The sequence below is a fragment of the Stenella coeruleoalba genome, assembly GCF_951394435.1.
Source record: "Stenella coeruleoalba genome assembly, chromosome: 1".
In the NCBI taxonomy this organism is placed as follows: Eukaryota; Metazoa; Chordata; class Mammalia; order Artiodactyla; family Delphinidae; genus Stenella; species Stenella coeruleoalba.
The window spans coordinates 44,093,241-44,118,654 of NC_137169.1; the positions used below are offsets into that span (position 1 = coordinate 44,093,241).

Genomic DNA, 25,414 nt, shown 5'->3' on the forward strand with positions numbered 1-25,414 from the left:
GCTGGTGGGTGGCCGATGTGCTGCCTTGCCCACCCCACCTGGCTCCACCCCCGGTCTTTGGGCAGCCCGGCTGGGAGGGAGGCACCATTCTCACCTCAGTGCCCGTGTCCTGAGTGAAGTCCTTCCGGCAGACATGAGCCATGATCCCGGCGGCCAGTGCATCACCCAGCACGTTAATCATGGTGCGGAAACGGTCCCTGGTGGGCCAAGGTGGGCAGTGAGCGGCAGGCCCTCTGCTGTAAGGGGAGCTGGAAGAGGACAGTGCTCACCCCAGCAGCACCCACAGGATGGGCGCCTTCCTGGTCCTCCCAGCCCCCCCCCCCCCGGTGATGCTGAAGTGGGTGATGCAGGGCCGGCTTTGTAGGCATGTGACTGTGCAGTGGCTCAGGGTCAGTGTGTAGAAGGGCCCGGACTCGGGCTAATGCTCTGCTCCCACCCTCTTGAAATTCTTTATAATTTTCGAACAAGGGATCCCACATTTTCGTTTTTGAAAACTGGGCCCCGCAAATCATGCAGCTGGGCCGGTGTCAGCGAGTACCCACTGTGCCAAACCACGGCAGTTCCCCAGCCCACCCCGAGTGCCTACCACCCAAGGCATAGGGGTGGGGGGGGCGAACCCCACTCACAGAGCCCAGTCGACAGCAATGATGAGGGTGATGTCATCAGTGGGAAGTCCCACGGAGGTGAGCACGATGACCATGGTGACGAGCCCGGCCTGGGGGATGCCGGCTGCCCCGATGCTGGCTGCGGTGGCTGTGATGCTGCAGGAGGGGCAGGGAGCATTGCTGGGCCCTGGACCCAAGGAGGAGGCCAAAATCCCCGGGCCTCTGGGGACAGCACGTGGAGCAGGAATTGTTAGGAATGCCACATCAGGGAGTTCCCTGGGTGGGAGGCATGTCTCTGCTTAAGGTCCTGTGGTCCCAGAGGCCCGCATCCCTGGCCTCAGCAGAACCTCCTGAGGAGTTTGTGGAAAACCCTGTGTCTGGAGCCACTGTCTCTGTAGGTTTCCAGCAAGCTGCCCACAGATTCTGATTGTCCACTGGCACAGCTCTGCCCAGCCTCCCTCTAGGACTGGGTCCCCAGGGTCAGACTTGTACCCTCGGGGTGGCATGTGAGGCTTTCCCCTTGGCCTCTGCCCCTCACCCTAGCACCCTTCCCTCAGCTCTAGCCACACCAGCAACTCTTCTACCATCCCTCAATCCTGCCCCTGGCCTCTGCTTACCCTGTGCCTGCCTGAATCACCCTCCCCTGCTCTGCATGTCCAGACTGCAGGCCCTCCTCCGGCCCCAAGCTTCCCAGCCTGCTCAGAGCTCCCCTCTGCAGGGCAGCGCTGGGGAAGGAGCCTGGTGCCCCGAGTCACGAGGCCAGGTCACGTTTCAGCCCCAGCACTGGCTTGCTGTGTGGCCTGGAATAAGCCCCTTGCCCTCTCTGGGCCTCAGAGACTCCATGAGATCTGGGAGCTCAAGACTCCTGAAGGCCGTTCCAGAGTACCCCCCGCCCCAATCCACACTGGGTGCAGGGTGTCGGGGGTGCACCTGATGGTGATGATCTGGCCGAAGTCCAGATCATAGTTGTTGACCTGGGCAATGAAGATGGCGGCCACAGCCTCGTAGAGTGCGGTGCCGTCCATGTTTATGGTGGCGCCCACGGGCAGCACGAAACGGGCAATGCGCCGGTCGATGTGGTTGTTCTCCAGCAGGCACTTGAAGGTGATTGGCAGTGTGGCTGAGCTGTGGGCAGAGGGGCCAGCGTCTGCTCATCACCCTCCTCCAGGATGGGCAGGGCCCCCAGGTTGTCCGCTGACCAGTGACAGAAGTTCTCCCCACCCACGCCCCCCACGCCAGGCAGTTGGCCCATCTGGGGTAGGGTTAGAACAGGCTGAAGGGGCTTTGAAAATGGTCACATGGCCAGACTTGCCCAGGCCCAGGGCCTCAGAGACCCCCATACACACGGGTCAGGAAGGGAGTTACCACCAGCCGAGCTCCTACTATGCGCCGGGCACTGTGCTTTATACATCCTCATGGCTTCCTGGGAGGGAGGGGTTTTAAGTCCCTTTTACAGGTGAAAAAACTGAAGCCCAGAGGGGAGGAGGGGCTGACCCTGTGTCGCACGACTGTGCCAAGTGCGGATGAAGAGGTCAGTCAAAAGCAGGGCTCTGGCGGGACCGCTGGCTTCAGATTCCGGCCTCCCACTAGCCCAGTGGCCCGGGCACCTCCTTAACCTGCGTGTGCCGTAGTTTCCTTGTCCCAAGCAGTCCATACATTACAGAGCTATTAGGATTAACGAGTGGGCCCTCAGGACAGCGTCTGCATACTGTAGGCGCTCAACCAGTGGTAGCCACTGCTCACGTTGCAGCTGTGTTGTTACTGAGCTCCCAGTGGCAGTGTTGGGACTGAAACTCAGGTTAGCGTGGCCCCAGAGCCCTTCCTCTACCACAGGCCATTGCCTGGGAAGCCCACTGGCACCTGCCAGAGCCCCTCATGGGCCCCAGGCATGCTGGGCCCGAGGCCGTGGTTCCTGCCAACAGGAAATGGCAAGGGCTGCCGGCTCTGTCACGGGGGCCAGCAGCTGCTTGGGGCTTCGTCTTTCCCTCTCACCTCCTCCCTCGGCCCTGGGTGAGGGTTCCTGGACAAGGCTTCTAGGGCTTCTCCTCACTGGGCTTCTGCTCCTCCTGAGTCCTGTATGAGGTGCTTCTGCTGCCAAGGGTGGGCCATGTGGCTGCCAGGGAAGGAGGTCTGTGGTGGCCCTCATTCCCATTTTACAGATTGGGAAGCTGAGGCCCAGGGAAGAGAAGGCAGTAAGGGATGCAGGGAAGAGCCAGGCCTTTGGTGCCAGAGACATGGGCTCAAGTTCGGGTGACTTCTTCCGTGCGGAGCTTGGACATTTGCTGTGGGGAGAACCACCCTTTCTTCACAGGGTTAGATGCCCAGTAAGTGACCACCTCCTTTCCCCTACCCCACCCCTTGCTCAATAGCCAAGTTTGCATGACACTACCTCCCTGGGTCTCCTGCACTCGCTTTGGTCTGGGATCGTTGAGGGCAGGTGCTGCTTCATCAAGCCCAGACCGGCCTTAGTGGGTTATCTCCATTAATCCCCCAGTAACCCTATGTGGCAGAGGCTGCAATGATCCTCAGTCTGTATCCGAGGAAACTGACAGGGAGGTCACCAGGGAGGTCAGGTGACTGGCCCACAGCCACACAGCTAGTGGGTGATGGAACCATGAGGCAAGTTCCCACTGTCTGGAGACACCGCCAAGGTTGTGACGGGGCAACTTGCCAGGCTGTCCCAGTGATGGTAGACAGGCAAGGTCCCTAAACAGCACAGGGCCTGACTTCCACAGGAGCACCACGTGGCAGCGCAAGGCAACAGTGATAGCGACTGCAGACTCGGCACTCTCCAGCTCCCCCTGCCACTGTCGCGTGGAAGCCGAGCCCCATGTGGACTGAGTGAACCCGGGGTATGTGGGTCTGCCCTTTGGGCAGGTAGTGCCTCAAGCGTTACATTTTAAGAATACGTCTTGTTACCGGAGCGTCTCCCAAGTTTGTGAAGCAGGTCACGCTGACACTTTCCGTGGTTCTATGGCTATGGACAAATGATGGCTGGACAGAAGGACAGCATTCAGCCATGGTCTCCTCCCCCATCCTGCCCGCTGCCCAGGGCTACCTGGAGGAGGTGGCCAGCGCGATGAGCAGGGCCTGGAGAATGCCGCGGATGAAGACGATGGGGTTCTTTTTGGTGATGAAGAAGTAAAGCAGGGGCAGGATGAAGAGGCCGTGCACCACCAGCCCGCACACCACGGTGACAGCGTAGAAGCCCAGCTTCTTTCCCACGGTCGTGGGGTTGTCCATCTCCAGGATCTTGCCAGCGATGAGGAACACGATGCCAAAGGGGAAGTACCTGGGGTGGGCGGGGCAGCCGGCTCAGTGCCAGGCACACAAAGGTCCTGGGAGGCCCTGGCACTGCATCACTGCCTAGCCTCACCCTTCTAAGCCTCCTGGGGCCCCTGTGAGGACAGAATGAGACTGTGTGCCCAGGTGCCTGGCACGTGGTGAAACGAATGCCACCTCAACCAGCCCAGCGATGCACAGCCTCCTGCCGCTCTGCCTTCCTCTGTCCAGGCCTTTGAGGAGCTCCCCTGCCCTCTGCAAGCCCACGTTTCAGCCCAGCAATGCCACAGCCTCTGGGGGTGACCTTGGCAGGCCTCTGCCTTTCCCCATCTGACTGTGCAAGGTTAAATTAGAAGATTCCTAAGGTCTGAACTCTGAACCAAGAAGGGGCAGCTGCTTGTCACTTCCAGTGTTTCCTTTCTCCAAAGACTGAGCTGATGAGTCCCCAGGTGATGGGGAAACTGAGGCCAAGAGCACAGGGCCAGGTTTATTAGCTCTTAGCTTGCCGCCAGTGGGCCTGATGGAGCCAGAAGTGGCAGGCCCAGGGCTGGAACCCGGCCTAGTCAGGGCTGGGGGGATCCAGGGGAACGCAGCCTCCCGGGCAGCTTTCTGCTCCCTCCCACGGGACCACGGTGTCCCTCCAGCTGCCCAGGGCAGAGCTGGAAGGGGGTGGAGTGGGTAGAAGAGAAGCCCCCCGCACCCCTGCGACGAGGCTTACCACACAGCCACTGCCACGATCTTCATGACGGACTCATTGAGGCACTGGCAGAAGCTGACCAGGGGGGCCCCGCTGTCACCCATACGGCCCAGCATGATGCCTGCGGGGGGCAGGGACACAGCATATCACAGACGCCGCAGACGGCGGCAGATATGCATGATGCCTACGTGTGCCAACACGGGCTGGTGGCCAGGCAGGGACAGACCACAGGCACACGCAGATCTCGGCGCTTAGCCGACTGCCCGGCAGCCTCTGACGCCCCAGCGCTTCCCTCGCGCCGCCCCTCTCCTCCCCGCTGGAGCAGACTGTGGCCTCCCCACAGGGCTCTCATCTCTTCCTCCTCTGTCGCCCCGCTCTACCCAGCAGCAAGTACCATGCTCTAAAGACAGAAATGCTCCCTGCCGACACCCCCGACCGGCTTCCCTGCACACACAGCACAACCAGCGCTCCCACACCCCCCGCTTCGGGCCCCACTTGATCCGACCCCGTTCACAACTCCCGCCTCCGTCAGGCCCTGCTTTCCCTTCCTCGCTGTGCTCCTGCGTCGCGGTCTTCTTCACGTTTCTAGACTACATCAAGCTCTTGACTGTGGTGGGGCCTTTGCCCGCATGGTACCCGATGCCTGAAGCTCTGGCCTGGCTGGAGACCCGCTCCCACTGCCCTGGCAGACTCCCCACCTACTCCCCTCTATTTCACTTCTTTCTGATCCCTTCATATCACTTATTACAACAGTCGTCTGGTGTTTTTTTCTGTCTTCTCCAGTAGAAGGTGAACCCCATGAAGGCAACTCATCATTGGATGGATGAATGAACGTATGAATGAACAGATGAATGAATGATAAAGCCTTTTCCGGAGCCCCTGTTGCCCTCCCCTTGGGGTTCTGGGCTCTCCTTCACTCAGGAAGCTTTCACATGTGTGCTATTCTGTGGGGTGAGCTCGTGCAGGTGAGCATGGTGAGGCCACTCCTGGGACAGTGACAAGTGACTGCAGTCCCTCTGGTGACACAAAACTGGAGAGCACATCACACCCTGTGACTGCCCTCGTGGAGCTTACTGTCACTGTGTCCGAGAGGCTCACCCACTGACTCAGCTGGGGAGGGGCAGGATTGGAACCCTGGTCTGTGGGACTCCAGAGAAGAGCTCTTTCCCTGCCCATGAAGCCGAACCCACGCTGTCTGGGGAGCAGCTACCACGGGTGACGCGGGGCGGTGGCGCCCTGCCGGGGTGGGTAGGAGGGGCCAGACATGCGGATGACACTGGGACCAGCCCTGGGCATCTGGCCCACGGAAGCCTGACTGAGCTCAGAGCCAGGTTTTCTGCTGGCTCTGTCCCTTCTCGGCTCTTCCTGTTCCTCATCAGGCTCTCTGGGGCATCCATGGGCTCCGGCTGGCTAGGTGCTAGTGTGCATGGGACGCAGGGGGTGGCAGTGGGCTTCCTCCGACAGGCAGGGCCAATGACACCTTAGCGTCAGCCACATCCCAGCACCAGGGAGGAAACGGGGAAGGAGGTTGCGGTGAGGGGAGCAGCCGTGCAAATGTGCTCGCTCACACTCAGATGTGGGCACACAGATGTGGGTGCAGCTATAGCTGGGCACACACAACAAATACACACTGACACGTGGACAGTTGCATGTGCTCAGCAAACGGTGAGTTGAAGGGTCTCAAAGGTTTCTTTAGCTCTGCCAATAGATGTCCTTTTAGTGTGTTCCCACCCCTAAGAGAGAGGCGATGGCTGGGAGGAGGAGGAAAGTCCAGGATTGGGGACAAATTATCAGATGGACTGAGGATGCTTCCAAACACTGTCTCCTCACACTCTTGGGTCTCTGAGGTCCTGGCTCCTCTGTGTGCCTGCCTGGCCTTTTGACCACGACGATAAGTGCTCCATTACCCCTTATCATTCATCCATCCATCCATCCATCTACCGGTCTCTCTGGAAGATTTTTTTTTTTTTTTTTTTTTTTTTTTTGCGGTATGCGGGCCTCTCACTGTTGTGGCCTCTTCCGTTGCGGAGCAACAGGCTCTGGACGCGCAGGCTCAGCGGCCATGGCTCACGGGCCCAGCCGCTCCGCGGCATGTGGGATCTTCCCGGACTGGGGCACGAACCCGTGTCCCCTGCATTGGCAGGCGGACTCTCAACCACTGCGCCACCGGGGAAGCCCTCTCTGGAAGATTTTACTGAGCACCTGTTCCAGCCAGTCCCGTGGAGGCTATGGGGCTAAATGGAGAACAAGCCCTGTCTCCGCCTACATGGAGCGTACACAGCTGCCGTGCAGCCGTTAAACAGTCACACAAACAATTACATAACTGCACTGGGTCAAACATGTGAGTAACACAGCGCACCTGACTGGGGGGCCAGGTAGACTTTCCCCAGGACGGGATGCTTATGCAGAGGCCCCTCAAGGATGAGAAAGGTGCAGGGGAGAGGGAGGGGCAGGAACGGCCAGGCTGAGGGAGGTGGGAAGGGCCCGGGAGGCGCCTTCCAGGAACTGGCCGGCAGCGCGGCGGGGGGAAGTGAGCAGGACGAGAGGGGGCAGCCTGGCCGGAGCTTGCAGGCTGTGCGGGCCGCGCGCGGTGTTTGGACCCCTCTTGGAGTACAGTGGAGCCAGTGGAGGCTTTACGTGGAGACTCAGTGACCCCGTGAGGAGGACACACCGGGACACGGAATTCTTGAGGCGGCATTTGCAGAAACCAGGTAAGAGATGACGACGGCCTTGGCTGGGGCAGTGCGCCGCAGGTAAGTGCACAGACTGCAGAGAGATTTCAGGGGCAGGCCTGACTGGATGTGGGTGTGGGCTGAGGCAGAAGGCGGGCTAGCAAGTGACCCCCAGGTTCCTTGGCTGAGAAGCCAGGAGGATGGGGAGGCCTTCCACTGAGAAGAAAGCCCTGCAGAGGAGTCGGAAGCCAGAGAAGCCCTCCCAGGTCTGGGGCTGGGGCGACGGGGGGCTGATGTGATTTTATAGTGAGACTCGTGATGACCCCTGGGCTGGCCTAAAAGGACGAGGACAAGCTAGATTGCTGTGGAGGGGTTAGGACTTCCTAGGCTCCAAAGGAGGGAGAAGGTTGTATGCGTACGTTGGTGGGGGTGGCCATGGGCGCACAGGCAGGGGCGTATCCAGAGGTTTTGTGGGATCTGAAGCTTACACAGTCTGTGGACCTCTTCAAGAAAAAGAATACAAAATTTAAAAAAGGAAAAAAGGTACAGGCCCCAAAAGGGGCCTGTGCAAGTTAAGCGTTACCAGCTTTCTGGTAAGTAGCCTGTGGTGGGCCTTGGGGACCCAGAGAAGAGTAACAAAGGGAAGGGTGTGGTCAGGCGGCCCCAAGAAATGGCACAGACAGGTCTGCAGAGAGAAGGCCCCGTGGTTGAGGGCGGGGGGGAGGAATGAGGGCTTTAAATAAACAGCCGCTGGGACGGGGCTAGAGGCATGCTCTTCTCATAGGGAGGGCCGACACCGCTGGAGGTAAACAGCACCCAGGGATGGGGAATTCCGAGTGAGGGACATCAGCTCCGGCTGAGGATACCTCCTGCCCCCGCCAATGGAACGGGGACATGAGCCACTCCCTTGGAAAGGAAAGGAAGGAGCCACCTGGAAGATGGGGAGACTCCAGGCTATTCAGGTTACTGGACGCAGGGATGCAGGGAGGGATAAATGCAAGGAGGGCAGGCTCCACGGCACGCCGGGGCGGGTGGGCAGCACATACCCATGGTGGCAGAGAAGATGACGATGCCCAGCACGTTCATGCCGTCGCTGGTGCCAGGCTCCGACTTGTAAATGACCTCGGGCGGGGGGGTCAGGTCCAGGGCGAAGTTCTGCACACGAGAGCCATTCTCCTCCTGGACCCCATAGATGAGGATCCGCCGAGGAGGGGCCTCCTCCGGTGCCACCTTGGGGGACTTCACAACGGGGGTGGTCTTAGTGCGGTACTGTTGGGCGACATCCCAACCCGGAATGAGTCCAAGTGTTGTTACTAATATCAACAACAACAATGATAATAACATCTTGGAAGCACATTTGCATCCACTCATGAACTATTTGATTGACAATAACCCTGTGACACAGGCAGGACAGGGATTATTCTCAATTATTATCAATATTTTACCAAAAATAAAACTGAGGTTCCTTTATCCATCCATACACTACCCAGCCACACCTCCCTCCATCCTGCCTTCTCTCTTCTTTCTATGCCTCATTACACCCACCTGGGACCCTCTCTAATCATCCATCCATCTCCTACCTGGATAATCTACTTGGATAATCCTCCTTTCACCTGTTTATCCCCTTTCAACCATCCATTATCCATCCATAACAGCCAGCCAGCCCTGCCTTCCACTGATGGAAACTTGGATTTTCTATTTGAAAAGCTCAGCTTGTCCCGAGCTTTCTTGATGAGATGAGGCCCCAGCTGGGAAGAGTTGAGTGGCTGAGTCACCTACCTTTCCTCCTCAGCCCTCAGGGCATTCCTGAGTCTTTTCCTCTCATTCCTCAGGTACTAGGAGTCCACATAAGGGCTCCTATCCTCCCAATACCACAGTATCAATAAAGCAAGTCTTCTAGTGGGGGAAAAAGGGAACCACTCAGGATCTGTGCTTCCGTTCCCTCATCTGTAAAATGGGGTCTTAATAGTTAATCTACCTCGTTAGGTTAAATGAGACAATATATGTGAAGTGTTGACAGCAGGGCGTGGCACATGGTAAGCCTTCTGTAACCATTACTGCTATTATCACCACCACCACCATCACCATCGTAATCAACATCCCAACGTTGAACACTCTGTGCTGGGTGCTGGGCCTTGAAGGATGGGTAGGAGTTTGCCAAAAGATAAAGGGCATTCCAGGCAGGGAAGTGAAGTAGAGCAATATTCTCTCTTTCTCTCTCACATCTTCAATAATTCCCCGTCACTGTTGGAATAATATCTAAACTCCCTAGCCTAGCATTCAGGGACCTTCACTACCTGGCTCATCTCACAGATGAAGACCCAGGAGGTTAGGAAAGATACAGTGATTAGCTCAGGGTTTCACAGCTCCTTATTTCAGAGCCTCTTCCACAACCCTCAGCCACCTCCTCTGTGTCTCCAGGCCCAATACAGGGCCCCAGCACAGGGAAGAAGATAGGAAATGCTTGTTGGACTGAGTCAACCAACCGGCTGACATTTTAGAAGAGGAAAAGAATGGGAAATTATTAGAAGGGCAGACAAAGATTGGTGTACAAGGTTGTTGACCATAATTTCTTGTTTTGGAAAACAACTGAAAGGGGAAATGGGCAAATAAATTATAGCCAGCCTTATAAGAGCCAAACAGTTGCATCATCACTAAATATTGTATTTTTAAGAAACATTTAATAACCATGGAAAGTACCCATGATATAACGGGAGTGGGGGAAAAAAAGCAAGATGCATACCATATATGTCCTATGATCCTGATTTTATTTTTAAAAACATTTCTGCAGAGAAAAACAGACTAGAAACATACCTTCTACTATCGCTATTGCTAGGTGCTGGAACTACAGGTGGCTTTTATCCTCTGCTTTATATTTTTTAGTATTTTCCTAATATTTTACAGTGAATGTTATTACTGTTTTTATTAGGGGGAAAGGATTATTCTAAAAAGAAAGAGGAAACAGGCTTAGACGCAGGCAGGTCTGGGTTCACCTACTAGCTCTGCCATTTACTAGTGATATAACCTTGGGCAAATCCTTTAACCCTCCTGAGCCTCGGATTCCTCGTCCAGGAGAGGGGCTGGCCCTACCCCAGGGAAGGGTTGTTTTGAGGACTGAAGGGGATGGTGTGTGCGCGCATGGGTGTAAACGAGGGCAGAGCAGGCATTCAGCAGGGGCTTCCCTCCACCCTCATAATTCTTCTTCGTGAAAAGTTGGAACCCAGGGCAGGAGTGTGGCCCCAGGAGGCTCTAAGGATCCAGGTCCTCCCACCACCTCTCCCTAGCGTCCCAACCCCAGAGACAGGGAGACTGGCTGGGCAAGCCTGTCATTCCTTAGCCGGGCCCAGGCTGGCCCTGCCTGCCCACCTCTCCATCGTCCGGGGACCCACTCACCTGTTTGAATGTGGCTTCCACCAGGTTGGCTGGGAACATGTTCCTGGGAAGAGAGTCAGTAATTGAAGAATTCCAGGATAGGAGGGCCCTTGGGGTCATCTGAACACTTCCCTTGGCAGTGAGGGACTTCTATGATCCTGCCCCACCTCCCTATGCAGTCTTACTTCTTCCCACCACCCCCATCCCAGGACTTAAAGCTCCAACACCATCTGCATAAGGTTCCCAAAACACGCTGCATACTTCTCCAGCTCCAGGCCTTTGACCACTGTTCCTTCTGCCCGAAATGCACTGCCTACTTCTCTGGCTGATTCCTACTCCGATCAAGCAGAGGCCAAGCCTTCCATGACTGCTCCAGCTGGACTCCACAGCCCTTGCCCTGTGGGTCAGCTATGCTCCAGCACGCTGCTGGATGGCACTAGTCACATGATTGCTTCCCCCACAGACTGGCTCCCTTGAAGATGGGACTTGGTCATTCATATCTTATCTGTGGCTCCCAACACAGGACCTGGCACATAAATGGGATCATTATTCTCGTTAATATAATTTTCATAAAGCTAAAGGAGGAGGAAGTCTTGTCCTACCAGATATGAAAGCATACTATAAAGATGTAACTGTCAAAACGGTGAGATACTGACGCAGCCGTCAATCGAAAAATCAGCGTAATGGAACCTGTAGCCTAGAGACAGAACCTGGGACATTTAAGTATTTCATATTTGATAGAAGTTGCTTCACAAATCAGTGAAGAAAGGAAGGACTCATTCTAGAGAACTGCATAACCAACTATTCAGAAAAATAAAAACTAGATCTTTATGTACACTGCACCAAAATAAATCCCAGATGGCTTAAAGAAATAAATAATTTAAAAAATGAAACCATAAAAATCTAGAAGAAACACAGGTTAATGTTTTATCAGATCTCAGGATATGGAAGGACACTCTAAGAACAAAATCAATAGATTTTACTTCATTAAAATTAAGAATTTCCTAAGTGCAACTTAGTATCCTGCATTGGATTCTGGAATAGAAAAAAAGAACACTAGTGGAAAAACTGGTGAAATCCAATGAAGCAATTTAGTTAATAGTGTGTACTAATTTCATGTCTTACTTTTGACAAATGTGCTAGATGTAAGTCACTAACATCAGGGGAAGACGGGCACAGCTGGGAAGTCTCTTTACCATCTGTGCAACTTTTCTATAAATCTAAAATTATGCCAAAATCAATAGCTAAAACAATTGAGAAGCTCTCTAAGACAGATTACAATACAAATAAAATAATAAAGCAAATGACAAACTGGGAAAACTATACAACAAAGTGTTATCATCCTAAATCTTTAAAGAGTTTTTACAAATCTTGACCTTGTTTCCATGTTCACTGTCTGTCTTTTCTCGCCAGAACATCAGCTCCCTGGAGGGCAGGGATCTCTGTTTTGTTTTCCGCCGTGTCCCCAGCACCTGGAAGAGTGCCCGGCACGTAACAGGCACTCAGTAAATATTTGCTGCATACATAAATGGACCACAGAAACATTAATACCTCAATAGAAAAGTGATGGAACGTCCTGACCAGGTTATTCACTTTGCAGAAGAAAAAAAAAACATAAGTAGCCAAAAAACCTTTTAAAAAATGTTCAGCGTGGCGCAGTGGTTAAGAATCCGCCTGCCGATTCAGGGGACATGGGTTCGAGCCCTGGGCCGGGAAGATCCCACATGCTGCGGAGCAACTAAGCCCGTGCGCCACAGCTACTGAGCCGGCCTAGAGCCCGTGCTCCACTACAAGAGAAGCCACCGCAATGAGAAGCCCGCGCACCGCAACAAAGAGTAGCCCCCGCTCGCCACAACCAAAGAAAGCCCGCGCGCAGCAATGAAGACCCAACGCAGCCAAAAAAAACCCTCATTAAAAAAAAAAATGTTCGGCTTCACTGAAAAAGACATTTTCACCTATCAAACTGTTAAAGAAATTTTCAAATGACAGTACCCACTGCTGAGGATGTTTGGTGACTCCCTCACGTGGTTCTGGCAGCAAACTTTGTGTAAAGCAATTTGCAGTTCACAGCGAGGGTCTTTGCCTTTATAATCTGCTTTAGAAACCTAACCTAAATCAGAGATGCTAACAAGGAGTTTTGCTCCTGTGCTGGCACTTCCTTGAACAGGCCGTGCGCCTCGTGTGCACGTTCCTCCTCTACCTGGACCCTCCGTCCCGCTCACTCTTGCTCTCGGCAAGTCTCTCCTTTTGCGAGACTCAGCTCACACATGCATGGAGTTATACACATGAGTATGAGTGTGCGTTCTTTCTTAACTTTACACCCTGGCAGCCACTGTTGGGAAGCAGAAACTGTAATTTTTTTCACTGTTGCTAAAATACAGGTTCAGGGTTAGCATATGGCAGGAGAAAGAGGGCTTGGAATGAGCTACCATGGCACAAAACTGGTAGAGAATGGTCTTGGCTTTCCCCACTGATTTCAGCTTTGTCACAAGGGAGAGAAGAAGCAGGGTCGGGAGCTGAGATCACAGAAGCTCACATGAGGCTGTATTTTGATGAGTGGTAAGCAGATTTCTGCCACCAGAATAACAGCTGCCTGCAAGGGCTCTGGACAGCAAACAGAGCCAAAGTCACGCCAGGCACACAGCCTGCCGGAGCGCATGACCTACCGGCCCTAGGCGCTCCTGACCAGAATGGAGGAGGCCCACACTGCATCACGTGGTAGCAGCTTGAAAATGTCTCCTGGGTACACTTCCAGTAGGTTCGAGTGACAAAGTGGTTAGAGGGAAGGCTGCTTTAGCATGAGCAGAAACCAAGGGTGTTCAAAAGGCCGTATGTAAGAAACCGAATGGAACTTATACCTCATACATACATCTCTCTACAACTTCCTTTAAAATGACAATAATTTAAATTATGTGCTGCAGCACGGATGACTAGTTGTCTGCCCAGTCTCCATGCTGTCTCCTTACTCACTAACAGAAACCCAGGCATGTTACAGGGACCAAGAAGGCCCTGACATCAAGCCCTGTTTCCCAGCCTCTCTTGCCAAAGGGGTGGCCAATGCGATGTAAGTGGGAGTCATTGGGTGGCATTTCCTGGAAAAAGCTTTAAAAGATGCCCATGCAGCCAGGACCCTTTGGTCCTTTCCTCCAGCTCTTTTCTTTCTGCCCGGAACATGGACATAATAGCTGGAGCTTCAGCAACCTTACTGAACCATGAGACACACTGATGATAAAAGCCAAGCGCTTAATAAGTCCAGCAAAGCACCAAGGTGGAGGGAGCACGGACTCCTGATGACCACGAGCTGCCACCTCTCTGCTTATTTTTGGGAGAAAGTGCAGGCCTTTACCTTACTTAAGCCTCTGCTGCTTCAGGTTTCTGTTAAGTAGCAGCCCAAAGCATTTCCTAATACATGTGGTCATACTAATTCTCAATGAACTTACCCTCAGATTTTAATAAAGAAGTATACCTCTGATTATTAAATGAAAAAATATGCACCATTTTCTTTTGGCTTTGAAGACCCATGGGAAGCCTTCCTGTGTGCCCCATGAGGCCTGTGTTCCCCGTGGTGGTTACGTAAAATACAGACATAATGTGCCTGGGAGACGTTAGCAGCCAAGCCCATCAAGTATACACACACTCTGCCCTGGGCCTCCCCACACATCTCTTGGGGCAAGGCCACAGTCCACCTCACTTACTATTTGTAAGTTCCCACTGTGACGTTTCCAAACTCACCCCCATCCCCAATCCAAGCTCCAAAGGTGGGAATTATTCCTTTCCAAGCACAGCTCCCAAGAGCTTCATCCAATCCCTGAGCGGGTAACTGGGAGCTATAAATAGACCCAAGTCATTACTTAATCTCTCTGGTGTTTTTGAAAGATTGGAAAACAAAGAAGGGGCCCAGCTCTGACTGGTGTTCTGCTTGGGTTTGTTCTGTGAGGCTGCTCTGTGAGCAGACGTCAGTTTTCTGGAACCCCTGCTTGGAGCCCTGGGAAATGAACTCATGCCTTGGAGAGTCATCCAGGGACATGGCCTATTGTGTTCCTCAGGACCATCTTTGAGAGACGGACGCGTATCTTCCCTCCCTGAAGGATGCAGTGGGCCTTATTTCCCTGTTCGGTTGGACCCCTCATCTTTCTGACTTTTCCTTAGGCACACCTGCCTCCATTTCCCAGTTCCCTGCCCTGGTCCTCTGTGTTCTCGGTTGGTAGGCAACTGCTCTGGGCCAGAGCAAGGGTGAGGGGGCCGCTGGTACCCTCATCGCTGGTGTCCTCATTTTCTGCACGGCCTCTCAGAATGTCAGAGCTAGAAAGGGTTGCAGAGAGTAGCTGTCCAGGGCACTCTTCTGGTCTGTCTGTCCTAAGGTGGCTGTCAGCTGGATGCAGGGACCTGCATTTCCCCCCTCTCCCTCCCCACCGGCTCTCAGCACAATGTCTTTGCCCTGAGCAGTTACTTAATAAAAGTGGGCTGAATGGAACGAAAGTGACTGCACCCGCTCCCAGGGTGTCCCCATGCCTCCAGGCACATCCTGCCCGCTCCACGCTACCCTGCTCCAATCCATCCTTCCCAAACTCACCTCCGGCCTCCCCCTTCTCGAGTGGAAGAGCCACCCCCTCACCTGGGATCAAGGTCTGCAAGGTTGAGCTCTGCACCGTCCTTCCAACCTCGTCCCGGAACCAACCCACCTCCAGAACCTTCTGCTCGTGCCCAGAAGCCTCCTCACTGGCCTCTAGGCCTTTGTGTTTCGGAACCACAGAGCTAGAAGGGATCTTGAAACCGACGGGGGAAACAGGCCACGGGAGGGGGCTGGTCTGCCTGCAGCCACACAGCGACCACACAGAGGTGAGACGAGCTTCCCTGCAGGAAGCATGTGATCTCCCCTGCAGCTCTGCTCTCTGACTAAGAAATGGTGTCAGCGATGTCCAACCACCCAGCTTTGCAAAACAACTTGCTCAGGGTTGAGAGCGACTGGGGGAAAAACCTCAAACCAGAAGGATAGATTTTCACCACGTGAAAAGCAACTGAGAGCAGGAACTCCTCCTGGAACATTTGACTCTGACATGTGGGTCGGATCCAGAGCCCTCAGCCCCCAAGCAGGGGAGGCCATTGGGGAGGGCGGGGCTCCCCAAGCGCCAACAATCCTTCCACCACAAGGAAAGGCTGTTTCAAATCATAGGATCCAAGAAATGATGAATCATAGTCACCAAATCTCAGAAATAGTGCGTCTTAGACATGAAGCTTCTCAAAATTCCTCCTCCCTTGGCTTCCAGGCTGTCGGCTTTCCTGGTTCTCCTCCTGCTCCAGCAGCTGGACACAGCCCTCCAGTGCGGCTGGGGCTCAACCTGGCCTCGCGCCTCGTGTGCTCAGCCACTCTCCCTGTGCTGGTGCTTCTTCCTGCAGCTTCAAACCCTGCGGCTTCACCGATGCCCCTGCATCCCACATATGCAATCAGCAAACACTCAGCACCTCTGCCGTGCAGTTGCTGTTCTAGGCTCCGGAATACAGTGGGGTGATTTTTAATTTTTTTTCTTTGCGGTACGTGGGCCTCTTACTGCCGTGGCCTCTCCCATTGCGGAGCAGAGGCTCCGGACATGCAGGCTCAGCGGCCATGGCCCACGGGCCCAGCCGCTCCGCGGCATGTGGGATCTTCCCAGACCGGGGCACGAACCCGCGTCCCCTGCATTGGCAGGCGGACTCTCAACCACTGCGCCACCAGGGAAGCCCATAGTGGGGTGATTTTTAACTGGCCCTCCCAGAGCATATTTTATTCCAGTGGGGGAGACAGAAAAAGAAATACAGAAATACACAGAGAGGGTAGTGTCAGGTAGTAATCCAAGCTATGAGGAGAGAGGCTGACGGAGGCTGGGAGGCCCCTCTGAAGAGGTGACACGGCAGCGGTGTCAATGGAGGGAGGGAAGGGCCATCCAGGCAGAGGCAGCGAGGAAGACCAAGCTCCCAGACGGGACCCTAAGCACGTTTGGAGGCGTGCACAGAGGCCAGCAGGCTGGAGTGACGGGAGGGATAGTTGGAGCAAAGGTCAGAGGCCAACCTGTGCATGGAGAGGGGATCATGACGGGCCTGTAGGCCATAGTGAGCATTGTGGATTTTGTCGACCTGTGACAGGTTGCGGGCAGGTTTTTAAAGGATCCCTCTGGCTGTTGTGCTGAGAACAGGCTGTAGGGAAACAGAGAGAAAGCAGGTGACCATACAGGACCCTCGAGTGAGAGGCGATGGTGGTCTGTGCGATGGTGGGAGTGGCAGAGGGAGACAGAAGGGGCAAGGTTTAAGATATTATTTTGAAGGTAGAGCTGACAGAATTTGCTGACAAACTGGATGCAGGATATGAGAGAATAAGAGAGGCATCCGACCAAGATGGGCAGGACTGAGGAAAGGACAGATCTATGGGGAAAATCCAGAGTTTAGCTTTGGATGTGCTAATTTCGAGATGCCTTTAGACAAGTGTATGTAAGAATCTGGAGTGCCGGTGAGAGGTTTCCACTGGAAACAAAACTCAGCAGCGTCAGTGTACAGAAGGTGTACATGGTACTAGATGAGATCACCAGGCAAGCAAGTGTAGATACAACAGACCTTGCCTGGGTCTCTCTGGCTCTTGACCCTGTGGGTGAGAACCACACAACAGGAACAAAACTGCAGGTATTTTTGTGATCTTTGGTTCATCACATCTCAAAGGATAAAAAGAACCTGGAGAATGGAGAAAATGGAGGGAGCGGTAGCTTGATTGCACTGAAGGCCCTCACTCGTGGATGCCTTTGCCTTGTCACATTGCCAACCCTTCCCACCCTGAGTCTGGGCGTGGCCACATGGCTTGCTTTGGCCAATAGGATGTTAGCAGACTTGACAAAAGCAGAGACTTGGGAAAATACTTGTATGTTTCTCTTTGCCTCTCTTGTTCTGCTACCTTCCTCGTAAGAACATGCTGGCTGTCTCTTGGAACCCTCTCACCACCATGAAATAAATACAGGCTGGTCTATGGGAAGATGAGGGACCACGTGGAGCCCAGCTGGATTATCTTAGCCAAGATCACCCTGGAGTAGCTGTTCCCAGCAGCCAGCTGCCTGCAGACACACGAGCAAGCTCAGCTAAGCCCAGTCCGAGTCAGCAGAAACCTCCAGCTGACCTGTAGACTTATGGTTGTTGTCTTGAGGCACTAGGTCTTCAGATGGTTTGTCACACGGCAATAGCTAACTGATGCAGAGGGTGAGGGTTTTTCAAGAGAAAGGGAAAGGGAGAGAGAGAGGTTGTATGCTGAGGATGAGAGGAGTGCTTCTCCCTAACTTTAAGCCAAGAGACCTTGGCGGTGTCCCCTAAGATCTGAGGTATGTAGGGGCTGGTGCCTGACTCACGTCCAAAGGCCTTGGGAAAGGGCTGCGTTTCCAGCAAGGATGTGTGTGTTTTTCACGGGCCAGTGCGGACCTTGCAGAAGGGACACTGCCTAAGAGGATCACCAGGGCGGGGGGCGGGGAGGTGTCCCCAGCAGAGGAGCTGACCAGAGGTCAGGCCTGAGGAGGGTACTGTGAGCAGCCAGATGGCGCAGGGAGCGCCCAAGTCAAGGGAATAACAGGTGAGAGACACCAGTGATAGGAGGGGCCCCAAAGAGCCCGCAAAAGCTCCGCTGAAGGAAACAACCGGGGAGCAGCTACCCCGGCTCACCCCACTACATAAAGGAGGACCTTCCTAGCTCACTCCCTCTCCCTCTTCACTGCGCCACCCCCGGGGCTAGCAACAGGGGAGTAGGTGCAGCAAGAAAGAGAGCAAAACCTGCTAGGACCTTCTTCCCACTCCAGCTTTCCATGTCTGAATCAGATGCAAAAGGCTAGGACAGGATTCGCTTTAAACTGGATGAGTCTGGAGTTTTACTGTTAGACTGGACTGGGTTTCTTATATCTGAAATTGGTGAGAAAATGGGAGGGACCAGAGGAGCCCCCAGAGCACGTTTACTGGGGCACCCTATTGAGCCCAATAAACTGTTCCCAATGTGGTGCTTCCTCGAGCTCTGTCCCAGCCCTGCTGTCCTCACCCACACTGTCCTGGGAGACCCCTCTGCCATCAGGGCCTCCCTAACACCTCTACCTGCTGCTCTCCTAACCTCCATCTCCCGCTCAGACTTCCCCACAGGATTCAGATCCACCAGCCAACCATCAGCTGACGCCTCCCTCAGGAGGTCCACACCTGCTCCAGCACTGTCCTCTGGCCCTGTGACCACGCTGCTGTCCACTCAGGTGCTCAGGCCAGAGACCTTCATGCCCTTTCAATCAGACTCCCACCGCCTCCACCCTTCCCCCCTTCTCACCGTCTCTTGCAGACTGATTTTACCTCCTGAGCAGCCTTCAGTCTTCCCTCTTCCCCCAGGCCCATGGCTGCCAGACTGGCCCAGTCCCTGCCTCTGTCTTCCCCGCCTGCCATGCGCCCCACCTCCAGTCCACCAGCACTCTGGCGGACAGAGGGAGCCTTCTGAGTTGGAACATGCTACTCCTAGGTTTAAAACCCATTTCCGGGGGCGTTTAGGATAAAATGCAACTTGGGGCCTGATTGCCAATGCTCTTCATGGTCTGGCCCCAACCGACTTCTCCAGCAATGACTGTCCACTCCCCGCTCACATCTCAAGCTCCAGTCACACTGAATGGGCCATAACTTCTCCCCATAATACTACCTCCCAGCTCAGGACCTTTGCACAGCTGTTGCCTTCTTCGGGAATGCCCTTCCTGTGTCCCCTGTGCCCTCCCACTCATCCCATCTTGATGGGGGTGGACAGTTCAGTGTGAGCCCAGCAGGAGGCATGGGGGCTGAGGGGGCAGAGAGTGGCCTCTGCGGCTGTCCCCCTTGTTACCATTAGTGATCAAGGGCAGACCCCGAGCACCTCATCCCCACACCCTCTTCTGCCCCATGGGTGACATGCGGGGCTGGGACTGTGAGGTCAGCAGTCCCAGCCCTGGCATGGCGTTCCCAAGCAGGGTGCCGGCGGCAGGAGTTACCGAATGAGGTCCAGCAGGGGGTCTGCTGAGCTCATGATGGGCTTCCCACTATGCTCCGTCGTCTCCTTCTGGGCCACGCTGCCCGGGTGGATGATGGACACCATGACGATGCCCACGATGACTGCCATGAAGGTGGTCCACAGGTAGTACGCTACAGTGAGGATGCCCAGGCGGCTGGAGGTCTTGGCATCCAGGGAGGCGAGGCCGGACATCAAGCTGGGAGAGCGATAGGGGTCAGCGTCTGTGGGTGGGCAGGCCAGGCACTCAGGTGTACCCACTCTCGCCCCCTCCTGGCTCTGCCTAGCACCCTCACAGCGTTCCAGAGAATGTGCAGGCATGGGAATCCCCCCACTAATCCAGTCCCCGAGGCTCCATCCAGCCTCTCTATGCTCTGCTCTGCTCTCTCCCCCTTGCCCAGTGTCATCAGCTGAGCCCGTTCACACCTCTAGACCTTTCCATGTTTGGTGTCCTCTTAGTACCTCCTTTCACTTGCCCAAATCCTACCCGCAGGTAAGACCAAGCTCAGCGCCTCCTCTTGGGTGAAATCTTTTAGGAGCCCATTCTGGGGGTCCCACAGCTCCCGGCCTCCTCTGTCATGACCCTGGTTGTCACTGTCACTGTCTGTCTCTCTCATCAGACTGAGGACATGTGAGAAGAGGAGCAGATCTGACTTCTCTGTGGGCCCCTCGTGCCCAGCATGAGCTCTCTGTCCTGCCACCAAGCAGGTGGTTACTGTAGGCTTTTGAATGAACTAATGAGTGAGAGTAAATGAGTGAGTTAGAACCCTGGGCTGGGACTTGGTGACCTGGGTCCTAGTCCCAGTTCTGCCCATTGGCTATGTGACCCAGGCAAGCAAGTCACTCCTCCATCTTTAGGCCTCAGGATCTGCATCTAAAAAATGGGGCCATGGTTAGATTTTTCCTTGAGAGGTGCCACCCTGTGGCCGTCTTGGGTTAGTGCCCCGGCCCAGACTCTCCTCTCGCGAGACTGTATGGAGAGGCTTGTGGGTCTCTCTCCTCTTGGCTCCTCCCCACTCCCCGCCTGCCCGGACCCTGGCTCTCTGCCCACCAGAGCAAGTCAGCCCTGGAGCTATTTTTCTCATGACTGTTTGGCTGGGGATGGGGGATGGGGGCAGGTGGGGAGCAAGAGATTAGCTAAGGAGATGCTTGCACTTTGCTGCCAAAAGGATTTTTCCCCAAAGCCTTTTCATTCTTTCAGATAAAGGAAGTATTTGTCTGGTTTTAATCATGTAAACAAGAGCAGATAATCTCTCCCCATCCATCTCCTCTTATCATTAGGCTACATCTAGCATCAGGGCTGAGCACTTGCCTCTCCTGCACCCCACGGTGACCGCTGCCTGTGAGCACCCTGCTCTTCCCTGCTTGCTGTAGCAAAGCCTCACTCCCCTTTTAAAATGCAGTTAAAGGGTCCCCTCCTCCAGGAAGCCTTCCCTGACCATCAGGCAGGGGTAAGGCCCCTTCTCTGGGCTCCCATGGCCCCTGTGCTGCCCTCTGTCCCAGCCCCACCTCATTGAACTGTTGACTATTTACTGGAAGCACCACCAGGGCTGGGCCTGGGTCTGATTCAATGCTGGGTCCACAGAGCCAGAACCAAACTACACTGCTGGAGTGTAGTTTGCTGAATGAAGGAGTGAATGAATGAATGAATGAGTCAATGTTTACAACTTCCATTCATGCCTGTCTGCCAGGACACCATATGTTAGTGATGGGCTTAGGGTGGGTCTTAGATATAAATCCTGAAGGGCTCATAATGAGATTGTGTGGCCAGGAGAAATGGGGACCACCCTGCAACATCATCCATGAGAGAGATCATCCCCAGACAAGGGCCAGCACCTCGGCCCAGGGCCAAACAGGCCTCTGACCATAACAGAATTTCCTCACAGCCATGGGAAGCCATGGCCCTGAGAAGAGGCCCTGCTCGAGGTCACACAGGACACTAGTGGCCAGCTGGACCGGAACTCATTCCCCAGCTCCAGGCCTTTCCTCCTTCATCCATGTAGTTATTCAATCCTTTAGCACGTGCCCACTCTGTGCCATGCCCTGTGCCCACAGAAAGAAATCAGAAATCAGTCCCTGACCTCAAGTAACTCCTGGTCTGGCTGCTGCGGGGGGTGGGAAGAAGATGGACATGGACACTCGGGACAGAATTGGACTCAGGTAACCAGGGGTCAAGGTGTTGGCATCAATACCACAAGGGAGGGGACAAGGACGTGCTATCTTTATTCAGAGGAGTGAGGGATCACTTGTAGCTAGGAGGATCAGGAAAGGCTACGTGGAGGAAGGGGCACTGGAAGATGAGGCAGATTTGGAGACGGAGCAGACGTGCCAGGCAGTGGGACACCAGAAGATAACAGGGAGGCTGGAAAGTGTGGGGACACTGTGGTGTTTAATGTGGTCAGAGCTCAGGTCATATGTGAGGCAGAGTGAGATATGGGGCAGAAAAGATGGACTGAGCTCAGGAGTAGGAGTGGCCTTGAGCGCCAGGCCAAGGGGCACACAGGGGAGAATGGGGTAACACACAACACATCTAGCAGAATTTGCTGGATGTCTGAGAAGGGAGAACTAAGAAGTCCTTAGATCTGAGAATATCGAAGTAAACCAAGTATATAGGGAAGGTCACTGAAGTGGTATTTGTAAAGCAAAAAGCTGGGACCAACTTCAATCATCAAGGCAGATTAGATTAAAAGTTACAGCATAGCCATGCAGTGGGCTTCTAAGCAGCCATCAGAAGGGATGGCGTCATTGGAAAATGTTCCTATTTTATGTCAAGTGGAGGAAGCAGAGTACAAGATAGTTTGCAGGGTGCCCTGGAGCTCCTGTGACACGGACCCCTCTCGAGGTTTGTGGTCCAGATAAACATAGACATGCCTGAGGGATTGTGCAGGAGAGGGGTGCAGATGAAAATCAGATCTCAGAAAGGGGCAAAGGGCTCCTCAGAAGGCCACTCTGAGGAAGAAGAGGTCTAACGTGGGGGTGGTGCAGCTCAGGGATAGAGCGGATGTGGTAAGGAAGGGAGTGCAGGTTCTAGATATAGCAGGAGTGGACCCCGGACACAGGGGCTCTGGAAGGGAGAGGGCTGATGAATAAAATGGAAAGCATTCCATCACCTGGGACACGAGCAGTTCCGCTGTGGAACGTCGCTCCGGCTCGCAGAATGGAAAGGGCTTTTCTACTGGCTGAAGAGAAAGGAGAGCAGCCGAGGTGGGAGCGGTTGGGGAGGAGCTGCTTGACAGTATGACAGAGCAGACCCTCCCTCCCCAAGCTGGTGCCGGCAGTGCCAGGGTGACCGCAGGTGATGGCGGAGGCCGAGCAGACGGGAGCTAAGTGTGTGGGGAGGGCCTCGATTCCGCGTGAGATGGCGGCCACTCCCGGAACTCACAGTCACAGGAAAGGATGTTCAAGTGACTTCCTTGACAGCCTGCCATTTGGCTGGAGGGGGCTCCTCGAGGTCTAGACTTTTGGGCCAAGCTGTTAATGTGACCTTTCTGAGAACCTACAAGCCGGGGTGGTGTGCTCTGCAGGGAGTGTTAGGTCACATGGACATGCACAGGGGAAAAACTAAAGTTTAACAGTAGCTGTCTTTGGGTGGTAGGATGATGGGCAAGTTTTGTTCTGTTTTTAATGTTTTTCCACATTCTCTATTATTTCGAGAATAAGCATGTCTTGCTTGTATGATGAAAAACACAACCCCTCAAGGGCCAGCAGCCACAGAAACCGTAATTCATCTGGAGCTTAACTGTCCCCAAACACCTGAACATCCACCTCATTTGATCCTTAACTTCTGTCAGTGCTGCCCAACAGGATGATAATGTGAGCCACTGTAATGTTAAATTTTCTAGTAGTCACAGTAAAAAAAAAAGAAAAAAGTCAAAAGAAACAGGTGAAGTACATTTTTGGTAAAATTAACTTTAATAACACTTTATTTAACCCAGTTTACCCAAATTATTATCATTTCACTGTGTAATCAACATAAAAATGCTTAGAAAAACGGCTTCTGGTTTAAATTTTTAATTTAATTAAAAACAAAAAGTTCAGTTGCTCCATTGCACTAGCCACATTTCAAGGGTGCAGGAGTCACTTATGACTAGCGACTGCCTTCTTGGGTTGTGCAGTTTGAGTTACAGATAAGGAAAATAAAGCTCAGGGGGCGGAGCTAACCGGCCAAGCTGCCTAGTTGTGAAGTTAAGACTGGAACAGGGATTCAGCCCTGTGGGGTTTCCCTTCTCCCACAGTGACTCTCCATGGTACGACCTGGTTTAACTCCTGTGCAAGAAAAGGCCTTCCGGTTTTGGCTAACCATGATTTTAATGTGATTCAGCCCATGTAATGCCTATTTAGTTCAACGCTCGGAGTTCATGACCTGCCCCATGGCTACAGCCCTCAGATTTGTGGTGGTGAGCTCCCCATCTTTGGAGGTATCCAAATGGAGGCTGGGTGGCCACCTGTTGGAAGGCTAGATCAAGGCTTCCAGGCTGAGTGGGAGATTCCATGAGGATGACTTCAAATGCTCCTTCAGGCTCTCTGATTTACGGTGAGGGGAGAATAGGTAACTTTGCCTCTGCGACTCCCACGATGGCCGGGTGCACCTGGGAGTCCCCCACATCCTCGAGGGCCCTGGCAAAGCACCTCAGGAAGCCCAGAGGTCTGGGACTCCCTCCGAAGCCATCTGGCCACCCCCCACCCGCCCCGCCCCCAGGGCCCGGGATTATGGTTCAAGAGCTTGATGTGACTGGGGAGCCGGCTGGTTCCTGGGCCCAGCCTGTTTCCATCTGGTAACCCCTCCACTTGCAGGGGGCGGGGAATGGAGGGAGAAAAAGGCCACTATTGACCCTCACCTGTTCTCACGCCAACCCCTGAGGTGGGTATGGTGACCCCATATGACACCAGGAGGCACCCACCGCTGCCTGCACACTTCACTGCAGAGGGCGGACAGGCTGCTGAGACTGCTGGGGGCCCCTCGCTGTTTGAAGTCTTGGTGGCTCCCCTTCGCCCTCAGGAGCTGTCCACGCTCCTCCAAGGCCTCTTGGGTCACTCTCCTCCTCCTCACTGGCACCTCTCCAGCCGCCCCGTTCTCCCTGCTGCTCTTTGCACCATCTATGTGCTGGTTGTTCCTTTAGCCTGGTACTCTCCACCCACACCCCCCAAGCCCTCACATACCTGCCCAGCCCAACCAATTTCCACTTGCCCTTTCCAAGGTCAGCTCAGACATCCTTCCTCTGGCAAGTCTTCCCTGATACAGCGATCTCACCTACCTCCCCAGGGCACCCTGTGCTTCCCAGTTTCTTACACGGCACTCTGCCGGCATGCTCAGCCCTGAACCCCCATGGCCCGGCCCAGCTCTGGCGCAGGGCAGGCTGGCGGGAACACGTGCTGCGCGAAGCAGTGAACGCTGAAGGAACCCAGTCCCCTTGCCCCTGTCCTCCCTGGTTTACTTTCCCATCCTCTCCTGCTGCTGCTACCCATCTCTCTAGTCTCCACTCAGGTACTTCCTCCCTCTGAGGGCCTCCTGAGCCCGCTGACTAGGCCAGACAGCTCCTGGAGGCTCCTGCGTGCAGCCCTCACTAGCTGGGAGCCTCGGGCAAGTTCCTCAGCCTCTGTGCGCCTCAGTTTCCACTGGAGGATAGAATGGGGATAACGATGGTTTATTGTGAGCATTGATCTAGGTTTAGAATAGCGCCTGGTACATAGCAAGTATTCAATATATTCCAGTAATTAGCACTCTTCTGTGATGGCATCGTCTGTTCTGTGACCACCTGCCCCAGCAGGCTGTGAGCTC

At 54.3% G+C, this 25,414-nt stretch overlaps 1 protein-coding gene across 2 annotated transcripts in view; it reads right to left on the reverse strand.

The window, feature by feature from the left end:
- Nucleotides 1-25,414, reverse strand: part of SLC1A7 (solute carrier family 1 member 7) — a gene marked incomplete at its 5' end in the record, with an annotated part of 46,737 nt that overhangs the window by 1,035 nt on the left and 20,288 nt on the right. Inside the window, 8 exons of one of the 2 annotated variants that reach the window (XM_079927675.1) lie at nt 95-197; nt 627-761; nt 1,536-1,730; nt 3,664-3,897; nt 4,606-4,705; nt 8,303-8,525; nt 10,650-10,692; nt 19,619-19,834. In XM_079927675.1, coding sequence (XP_079783801.1) covers nt 95-197; nt 627-761; nt 1,536-1,730; nt 3,664-3,897; nt 4,606-4,705; nt 8,303-8,525; nt 10,650-10,692; nt 19,619-19,834 — 1,249 coding nt within the window. The remainder of the gene's footprint in view (nt 1-94; nt 198-626; nt 762-1,535; nt 1,731-3,663; nt 3,898-4,605; nt 4,706-8,302; nt 8,526-10,649; nt 10,693-19,618; nt 19,835-25,414) is intronic. The other variant, XM_079927676.1, reaches the window with a different exon arrangement.